Raw genomic sequence first — 10413 nt, 5'->3', positions numbered from 1 at the left:
GCAAGGTCGCTCTCCTCATGGCGCTTTGGGGCTGAGGCATTTCGCCTCTTATTACTCGGGTCGACAGTGGACACTGGGTGTGTGTGTGTGTGTGCGCGTGCGGCTTACTCCGTATGTGGGTGACGGTGGACCAGGGAAGATCCAGAGAGAAGGGAAGACCAGGAAGTAACAGGGAAAAAAAAATTTTAAGATTGTATGATTCGATGTCGTTGGGGTAGACTTCGCGGTTCTTAACAAAATCGGCCAGTGGGGCGGAATGTGAGTCGATAATTTCCCTTTGAATGCCCTCCCAACGCTCATTCGCTTCCTCCGGTCGTCCTCGTCCGTGCCAAGCCCTTTAAAGCAGGCGAAACAGGAAGGGAAAGTGAGCGTCTGGTCGGAAATTGTCGTCGGCTTCGACCGCTGAAACCCACTTGGTGGTGCAACTAGGAATTAGCCGAGCATCCACCATCGACCTTCCTCGGGTTACTTCCGGCTGTTTTCGGAGATTGACGTCATTCCAGTATGCACCACTGAGTAATAGTAATAGTACGTACGGAGTACATGCCTCGGGGAAGAGAGTGAACTCCGTATGCTATCCCTTCTCTAGTCGATATGTCAGGTTGAGAGGGCACAAGTGATCATTTAGAAGTTCATGAGGATCTCGGGATAGAATTCATGCGGTTGTCTCCCGGCTTCGGAATAACCGTTCGGCATCGCTCACGGAATTCAGACTTGCCGAGTCCGGTCACGTGCATACCGTAGGTCACCATTATTGACCCAGGAACATATACACTAAGTAGTTAAGTACGTCTGTGTGCGGAGTAAAAAAAATAGTACTTTAGGATAAGGTTGCATTCTTGGTAAACTTACCGCAATTCTACATAGAAGGAGATCCTTGGTTCATATTGGGTAGAGATCACGTTGTCGCCGAATCTGAGCCTTTAGGGACTTCCAATATATATATATTTCTTCTATTCTACCGCATCTGCACTCACTAAAAAAACAGGATCTGTTTCGACCGTAAACAAAAACAGAAAAGGCATACAAGATCATAGTGAATATCTATTCGTCAAATTATAATTCATTCTGGCTGTTTTGAGACTGAAACTATCTCGTTATGACTAAGAGAGAGAAGGGCGGGAAGAAGAAGCGCAAGAAAATCATAGTGAGTAGAAGGACAGTGCCGGATCTAATCCAGGAAGACAAGATTGCCGTCTTGGTTGGAGATCCGCTCATCCAACCTCATCCAGGCTCGATCCCATCCCCCGCGGCCGTTCGCGAGTTCGGCCTCCAGCACCTTGCCCCCTTCGATCAGCCGAATATTCCGCGCCGACGCGGCAAAGTTCCCATTCCTCGCCCACACAAACTTGCCATACTGGTTAGACAGTACGTTATTGAGTGGAATCGAAGATGGACGCATCTGGCCCGAGATGGCGCCACAGTGGGCGACGAGCTCATGACCCCTCTCCAAGCGGATGTCGCGAGATGATGCAGAGAAGTTCCCACGCAGTGGGGTGGGATCAGGCCTGGGAGGTCCATGCTGTGGGGGTGGGGAGAACATAGGAGGGGGAGCATGTTGTTGAGCCTGTTGCTGAGCGTGTTGCAGGGCTGCTTGCTGAGCGGCTTGTTGGGCGGCCCATTGCTTTTTCTTTTCCTCCTCTTCCTTCTCTTTTTTATGTTTCTTCATCGCGTCCTGCGCGACAGAGCCGGTGATCGCTCCACCGATGGCGCCTAGGAAGCCGTGATTGACTTTATGACCACCGTAGGCACCAGCTGCCCCGCCCGCGACCGCACCGAGGAATCCTCTGTCCTTCTCTTCCGTTTCAGCATTCGGGGTATCGGTGCTACCGGTGGGCTGAGGGGAATATGGTGGTGGCGCCGGCGGGTATTGGCCGTAACCGCCCTGTTGCGGGGAGGGAGGAGGATAGGGTTTAGGAGGGTAGGCGTCCGTCTGGTTGGGCCGCGGGGATTCAGAATGGGGATATGGTGGCTGTCCCCCATATGGAGGGTTATGGTATGATCGGTTCTCCGGCTGCTGGTAGTAGTTCCCGGGCGGAGGGGAGGGTCCACCCCATGGCTGCGGCTGAGGATATTCAGTCTGCGTGGGGTAGTACTGATTCCCAGAATTGTAGTTGTAATTTGTCTCGGAAGGGTTTGAACCAGATGGAGGGTACGGATTGTAGCCGCTGGGGTTCGGGTGGTTATAGGACTGGGGAGATGGGTTGCCTTGTCGGTTCGGCTGGGGAGGATAGTAGTTGTTGTTTCCCCCATAGCCATAGCCGGTGGGGTTTTGCTGGTCCCCACCAGCATATTCTCGCATCGTCATGGCGAAAGGAGGGAGGCAGTAAAGGTGGAAAATACTACTAATGCCGATCTAACACTGACGCAAAGGCAGAGAGTCAGTCGAAAATGATAGTAAGGTCTTTGTCCCTTGCCAGAGGAAGTCGACGTCCAGTTATTTATAATGGTTGATACGGTCGTGACCCAAACAAAGGATGCCAAGGGTGGGGTGGCTGTGCCTTACAGGGCGGTCGGCACTGCCACACCCGAGGAAGCCACAGTGCACATCCACCTTGTTCGATGACTTCAACCTCACTCTGAGTTGGACAACAATGCTCACTCCGGGTCTCAATTGGATAAGATCTTGTCTTGCTGACAAAAATGGCATTCGGCACTTCACGGTGCTATTTTCAATCATGGCTTCCACTCTCCATCCATCTCAGTCTTCCCTCGTTTTCATGGCTGCCTAGTAGACGATTAAGGGTATCGTCTCCACTGTCCAACCGCCATAGGGCTGATTATCGGCCAATCAGAGCCGTCCCCCAAGTATCCAACGCCGAGCCTAGAATGAAGCTTCTGCATGGCACATCACACCCCCTTCTCGACAGTGTCATCAGTGAGATACTCCGATTCTTGTTACTCCGGGTCAACACACAGTGACCTGACGGTATGTGGTGTGTCTCTCGCGGGCACCTCCCGTCGAATGGAGCTGCTGGTACTGGATGCGCAGGTTGACTCGCTGCGCCAGATAGGAGAAATATAATGGCTGCCTATCGCATGTCTCGACAGCGTTCAATCCGAGTGTGACATGACGAGTCCCCATTGGTGCTTCCGGTCAGGGAACGGGATATTGCCTGCAGGAACCCAGTGTGTGACCCAATCCAACACTGCTACTAAGCGCCGTCGATTATCGACACATTCACCTGCCAGAGCAGTCTTCCAATCAATACCCCCTCGCGCGCGGCCATGCCGTCCAGAGCGTGGAAATTCTCAACCGTCCACCAGGGCTGTTCAAAATATAAAGTCGTAGATGAGTTTTCGTTCACAGGTTTCTGACTTCCAACCACCTGAAAACATCGAGTTACCTTTTCCTACCATAAGCTGCTCACCTTTTATTGTATCTCCTCCATCATTATGGGTGTCCTGAAGGTCTTGCTCAAAGCGATCCTCATTCCCATCGTTCTCCTGCTGGTCATCTCGGTCGTCGCGTTCCTCCTCATCAAAAGGCACCGAAGCCGGAAGGAGAAAGAAAGGCAACTCGAGAATGGGTTCCAGCCCCCGCCCATTGTGCAATGGGTTCCGCATCAGGACCCCATACAAAAGCCGGCTCCGATTGCCCATACGTCCCACCTGCAACCGGGTGGCTGAAAGCATTTTGAATGCCACAACATTGGGTAGTATGTGCACCCGATTGCTTGTTCGTGGCTGTTGAGGCCCTGCTGACCAGCTTGTTGATTCAGGATTATCTTTCTATCGTATACAACCGGCTGGCTTGGATATCGTTGTTGTGCAGGGTGTTCAGGAATACTGTTGTTGAAGAATGATGACGGGCTTGAAATTGAGGCGTTAGTGGATATGGTTTGTTCTGCTTTGTTGATTCGTTTTCAATTTGTTTCCCTTGCTAGGTAAATCGGAATCGTGAATGTGTCTGATATTGTTTCATTGTCGTTTTGCTTTACTATCGTTCTTTAACCAGGTATCATTGATCGTTACCAAGAGAGAGACGTTGTCTATAGCGAGTACTCTTCCCATGCATATAGCTCCCATGCCGTAGGACAAGTGATGTAATCCTACGAACCACTGAAGAAAAATAAACGGTAGGACGTTATAGCTGATGTAGGACACAAAGGGAGGCTTGGTGTTGGACTGAGCAAATAGGTCAGCTGTTATTTTGAACTGCAATAGAAAGAGTACTTTGCATGATGTGATTCGTATAGTATTGCTCTTAAGTTGAGTGCGGGAATATACTTGACAAAGACGACAAATAAACGCCTTCTAGATATCGACATAAACATTCGCATCAGGGGTACACTGCATCTCGGATGTCTTCGAAGCCACTCCATGCAACGGGGCCTGTCGGAAGCGACTCTTCTCTATCCGCTTTACGTTGAGGCAGCGAATTCAAGGAAGGGGGCATGGTCATCACGTCATGGACAATTAGCCCCCATCCGAAGCCTCATGCTGTCGCAACCACTATAGCAAGAGTGGATAGGTTAGCACTCGGTAACTTGATGGCCAAAATAAATGCTTTCAAACCAAGTGTTACCCGTGGATAGAAAGAAAATGGTGCACAGAGAAGACTGGAAATCTGGAAAACACACCTACAACATGATATTCATATATCTTAGATGGATATTTCTCGGTTGCTCCTGTAGTATAACACTAGGATAGTGACGAGAATAATATGAAATTATGCAGCCATGTGGCACCATTACAATAGCCGGGCCGTTAGAGGGGTGGGATGATAATAGCTTAATCACGGCTCCCTATGTTTGATCCCATGCCCTAGCTGCTTTGCCACATCCAGTACCGGACAGCATTGGGGTTGACAATGCGCCGTGATCAAGGGCAGACTCACGGATTTGGTGACTCAGGTCTGAGTGAAGAGGTTGAATTCACATGCATGGAAAATCTTCGTCGGCGAGCCACATCATCTGCAGCATCTCTAGAGATATGGCTGGATTCTCCTCCGCACCGCCTAATGGTCTGCTAGGATCGACTTGATCCACAGATGTGTCGTGTTTGTTCAATCCAGACTGTGAAGCACATCTGGGCGCTATAGGATCCACAGTCTGTTGTTCGCATTGAGAAGGTAGAGGCCGATGAGGACGCGTAGGTGGATAGGATGGATTGCTAGGAGACACTTGTACTGTATGCTGAGCATTACCGGCGATTTCTCGTGTCGGCCCGGCGGCTGGGCTATGCCTGTTGGAAGACGGCATCATACTGCATCGAGCCCCGACGGGAAATAAACGGAAAATACCGATTAGCATATATACAGGATCGGCAAGCTTAACATAGTCAACAAAATGTATCAAGCTGAGCATCATTTCAGTGTCCATATAAGGCTCGGCAGCATGGGCCAGGGACAAGATGTATGATCTCTGGACCTCTCTGTCGGGCAAGGCAGACACATTTATGAGAGATCTGCCGTAGGCCTCAACGTCCGTGCTTGAGATGCCCAGCGCAGCCATATCCATTTGTATTGCCTCCCACTGTATTCATGACACGTCAGTCGCTGTTTACATGTATCGCTCTCGGCATGCAGGTTAGAACACATACCATCACTTTTACAGGAGTCCAAACGCGTCGGACTTGATTGAGTAAGTGCAAATTAGACAGGAGTCTCACTCTGGAAAGATAAACCGCGGGGTCATTGACATCATTCCAATCTTTTCCGCAGTGAGAGAGATAACTCATATACACTGAAACGGAGGTAAATGAACAGTATGAAACGAATGGCGGTAGAGCTGTTAATGTGGTCTGGCTTGATGTGACGGCGTTCATGATAACATCCGAGACCCGGCTTATATGTCGCACTACAATCTGTGCACATAATTGTACATACTCGTCTCCGGGTGACGTCTGCTTCTGGAGCAATCGAATCATGGCTAGATGGGGAACGAACCGGCACATATGGTAAAGAGTCTGTAGTCCCAGACTCTCGCGAAAGTCTGCTTCGAGACATGACTGACCGTTGAAATCACGTAAGGTCGGTGGGAGGGTCTCGTACAGTCTTCTCGTTTCGGCGTCTAAATTGAAGAGTGTCGCCCATTGCATACCTGGGTCCATATCCGTATGTAAAGCGCGGACAAAGTGGCGTATTCGAATCCTAGCGGAATATGAAGTCAGTAATTGGTATCCACCTGGATGTACGCAAGATACCAGTGCTGAATGAATTTCAATATCTGTCCCCTGAGAGGACTATGAAGGTCGATTTCTGAGGACGGCGGTGGGCCGTCTACCGAGAGTGGGGTAATGAGAGCTACGCATTCACTGTCATCTGTGAGACATTGACTGATCATGCCCACGAAGAAGGAAGACCGCTCGAGTTCACGGGATCTATTGATCGGGGAAGCCAGGCCTTGCACCCTCAGTTGCTGAATAGACGCCAGTGCCATTTCTGCCGAACCGGTCAGCCCACACAGCTTTATCGGGTAAATACATCTAGACGCTTGGCTCACTAGCATGTTCTCTGCACTTTTGTGTTTTACCCACTGCGCACCAGTAAGCTATCAGGTTAAAGAGGGTATGAATAACATCCAATGATGGCCGGTTGATCTGGTTCCTAACATCCGTGCTCGCTTGTTGCGCCCAGATCTCTGCTGGAGGTGTTGTTTCTGACGTGGATCGAGTGTCGCTAGCTAGACCTATCTTGGTCGCAGATCGCAAAAATGTTGCCATGGAGAAAATAGAGTCGCGCACACAGATCGGGAGATTACCCTCATTGTACCGAGCTTTCAGTCGCAAAGGATGACAGACAAAAGTCGATGGAATAAAGAGGGCAAGGTAAGCATCCAATAGTTCCAATCCAGTAGCCTTAGAGATCAGACGCCCGTTTGAGACTATTAATAACGTATTTCTTTTGCTCGAGCTGCTTGGACCACGCGGTTCTATTTGACGTCCGCGCCATCTGGAAGGATAGGCACAGTTGAACTTCAAGTGGTAACACCGACTACAGATGGGAGTCTCGCGCGAGCATTTGCGCTGCGTGTCTGTTAGTGAACATGTAATCAGGAAATGCAGAGCATTAGCAGCATATACCTTTTGCTCCCGACAATTAGTGCATGACAAGGGCTGAAGAGGCATTATGACAATATACGACAAGGTTAATTGGATATGGTTGCAGATCAGTTGGAGTCTGAACCACATTTACTTCGTGCCGGCGCCACCCTCGAGGCGCTTAATAATCAACTTTAAATCCCGTGATTTTTCGCAATATAACTAATGACTAAACTTTCTATTTATATCATCTATTACCAGCAAGAATTTTATGTCTCTATATTATTATTCACTCCGTTCATTTCAATTCCGATTTCTGTCGTATCTGTGAAAGACCACCCAAAAGCCTGACGCCACCACGACCATTGTCGCTGCCAATGCCGTGTAGAGATATAGGACTTTTGGATCCTTGGAAAGTGGAGACACTGCCATGCCAAGGGCAGAACCTATGCCTGAGCTCACCTGTACCAAGGACTGTACTAAGGTCCGCATATTGGTCGGTGCTTCAGAATAGCTGTACTCAGCTAGTGTGGTGAATCCCAGAATCTCAGCCAGGCCTAGAAAGAAGAAGATTGGTATCTGCACCCAAACACTGATATCATTCCCTATCCTGCCACCATCTGAGGCTTCACAGACAAGGGGTTTCTCGTAACACGGACCTCGGGAGTAAACCAACTTCTGGACCCCAGCGGCAAAGGCCATCGATCCACTCATTGTAACGAATGCCCAAGTCATCCGTGCAATTGGTCCAAATCGGATCCCGGCCTTTCGAAGCCCTGGATACAGAAATCTCTGAAGCAATGGACCCAGTATTATGCAAAAGACAGGATTAATAGCCTTTATCGCATCGTTTGGAACCCCGTCCAGACGCATCTCTCCGGCTTGGGTAATCAGGTTATTCACACTCTGATTGTTGCATAAGTGGTATGGGATAAAACATGCCCTTGGTTATAAAATGAGCGAAGGATTACATGAATGTGGGGACGGGGAAGACGAACATGACTTTACAGGCACTAAGGCCCCGTTTGATTTCGGACACAAATAAATCATCCCAGTCGACTTCTCGGTGGTACTTCTCAGCTTGGTAGCTTGGTTTGGCCGCATCCAGCCTGAACCTGTCCCGGGCTGAGAAGCATATGACCTTTGCGAATTGCGGAATGACACTACCTTGTGGTGGCAGCTTGACTATTTATCAAGGTTAGTGCTGTGCACGAGTAGCGAAGTTGAAGAATCTTTGGCTACCTAATGCCTTATGCTACACAGTTAACAGAGGGACCACGACAGCGAATGCACAGAGTGGCATAAGGTAAGCTGCCCAGTATCCTACTTTCTTCTCCAGATAGGTTGAAGCGATGAGAGACAGGGTCGCAATACTTGTGAACCTAGAAAGGTTTGTCAGGCTCAATAGATGATTGTGTATGGGTGATCCCGCACCATACCAATAGAAAACATTATAAATATACTGCATTGTAAGCATCCGATCCGTCACAACTCGCTCGCCCTTTTTTGTGATAATTAGCTGCGGCGATACATTTGGATATTGGTCCCCTGTTCAAATCATATAGCATATTAACGTTTCCGCTTTGACGACCTCATCTTATGAAAGAAAGCTCACCGATGAAGGGTGTGATAGTAGCTTTGACGCCTCCAGTCCCGAGTCCTATTAGGATAACAGCAAGTATAAACCCAACTAGCTTGACTGAGCCATCTGTTATGGCCGGAAGAGATGTGACAAAAAGGACTAAACAGCCACAGAAGTCAAGACTACCAATCTGTTAATTGGAATGACATACACGAAGTAGGATATAAACACAGACTTACCAAAAGCTAAGACACAAGGTTATATAGCGTCCCAACCAGGCATCCGAAAGAACAGCAAATGCTACAGACATCAAGAATGTAAAGGCGTAGAAAGCACTTGAGATGTTCGAAGCCATCGCTTCACCGAGACCTAGTGCACCCGGAATCGAGGTATTCTCGCGATCATACTGGGCATAATTCTCTGCACACATTTTGGCATCGGTCATACCTATACTGCAACGGTTTAAGAGGGTGGAACTAACGCCAAGGAGTTGTCGCGGCATAAAATAAGAACCGCTCTGCACCGCTGACCACAAGAGCAACCCAGACGACGAATGATATTGAGTCGGCGACATGTGGTAACTCGTTTATCTCATCTTGAGTAGCATCACGTCGTTCGTAATCAGCTAGCATTGAATCCACCCCGACCAGTGTCGTTGACGTAGGAGCTTTCATCTAAAAGGAATAACTTGAGAGCAGAGTCTTGCTGGTAAGATTGAATGATTGAAGGCCAAATTCAATGACAATGTTTTCTCTGATTTATTCCTGGAACTGATCCTCTATTGAACCCTGACTGCCGAAATATACCAGTACCGTGAAAGCCGGCGACAACATTCGGTAGGTAGCATCTGCAACCACGGCAGAAAGATAGATGTGCCTACGTCTTAGCGGGGTAGAATGGTATAATAGCAGCTACTACAGGGGTTCATTTTGATGACGTGGCCCTGTGGGTACGAACCAATATGGTAGGTACTCGTGTGCGATGTTTCTACTTTCTATGATTGACAATAGCACGCAAATAAGTGGCGTAATGGTGATGGTCCAGGTGTATATTTGACGGCATGCAAAACTGCAGGGGTCATTATTGTTATCTTGTAAATCTATTTTTGCTCGAGCTCGCGAGGCGGAGACAATACTATAACGCAATGAATCAGCTCGCTGACGCCATTGTATATACCACAAAAGTATGTGAGGCTTGTGCTTTGCCGACACCTGCATGCAGGAAGTGTCAGTTAAAGTAGTATCTTAATGATAAGTGTATCGTTCTATGCCGGTACGCCACTAAAGGCTTAAGGATGCAACGATAAATAACCCCGCAGCTATATATCTTTTAAACAAGAATGGTTAAGCCATCACCATCAAATCATAACAGCACACACTCCAATACAGGGATAGCCCTCAACGCCTCTGCTCTTCAAAAGACAACCATGAATGAATCATTTGTACTGTCCGAGTTTGACAGGCTTGTCAATTCTGGTACAGTCATATACAATGACAAGGAAGAAATATTTGAACACATTGATGGAGACCTCAAGGTATACCTCACGCCATATTGGAATATGTATCCACATCGATCCTGATCTTACTCTCCTAGTTCCAATTCTTGCTTACCTCTGCCCTAGCTAACAAGCCGACGATCTCGCTGAAAGCACTAGCGATAAATGGAACCAATGAGCTGGATCATAAGAGAGAGGGAAGCGATATCAGTACTCATGGCTTTGAGATTGGTGAAGTTAGCACCTCCCACCTTCTGGTCGCCAACAAGTTCTGCTGGGCAAGGCCACACCTCATGCTCATAACCTCTGACGGCTATCAGAGGCAGTATGAGTGTCTCAATCTCAATGATAT

At 48.5% G+C, this 10413-nt stretch overlaps 3 protein-coding genes across 3 annotated transcripts; all 3 read right to left on the bottom strand.

Moving 5' to 3' along the window:
* Positions 1-1171: 1171 nt before the first annotated feature.
* AO090012000050 (putative glutamine-serine-proline rich protein) lies at positions 1172-2308 on the bottom strand (the record flags this gene model as incomplete). Its single annotated transcript, XM_001727077.3, has 1 exon — positions 1172-2308. One exon carries the CDS (start codon positions 2306-2308, stop codon positions 1172-1174), a length of 1137 nt encoding a protein of 378 aa, XP_001727129.1.
* A 2730-nt stretch (positions 2309-5038) lies between these two features.
* Positions 5039-5462, bottom strand: AO090012000049 (uncharacterized protein; the record flags this gene model as incomplete). Its single annotated transcript, XM_023236294.1, has 2 exons — positions 5039-5187; positions 5210-5462. 2 exons carry the CDS (start codon positions 5460-5462, stop codon positions 5039-5041), a joined length of 402 nt encoding a protein of 133 aa, XP_023091230.1.
* Positions 5463-7287: 1825 nt separating this feature from the next.
* On the bottom strand, positions 7288-9240 carry AO090012000048 (uncharacterized protein; the record flags this gene model as incomplete). The annotated part of the gene is given in 7 exon segments (XM_023236293.1): positions 7288-7888; positions 7956-8169; positions 8197-8239; positions 8246-8532; positions 8600-8748; positions 8806-9013; positions 9048-9240. Coding segments are annotated over 7 exon segments (1695 nt in total).
* Positions 9241-10413: the final 1173 nt, after the last annotated feature.

The sequence above is a fragment of the Aspergillus oryzae genome, chromosome 4 (genome assembly GCF_000184455.2).
Source record: "Aspergillus oryzae RIB40 DNA, chromosome 4".
NCBI lineage: Eukaryota > Fungi > Ascomycota > Eurotiomycetes > Eurotiales > Aspergillaceae > Aspergillus > Aspergillus oryzae.
Note: the sequence above shows the minus strand (reverse complement) of the source record. Positions and strands in the feature narration are given on the sequence as shown.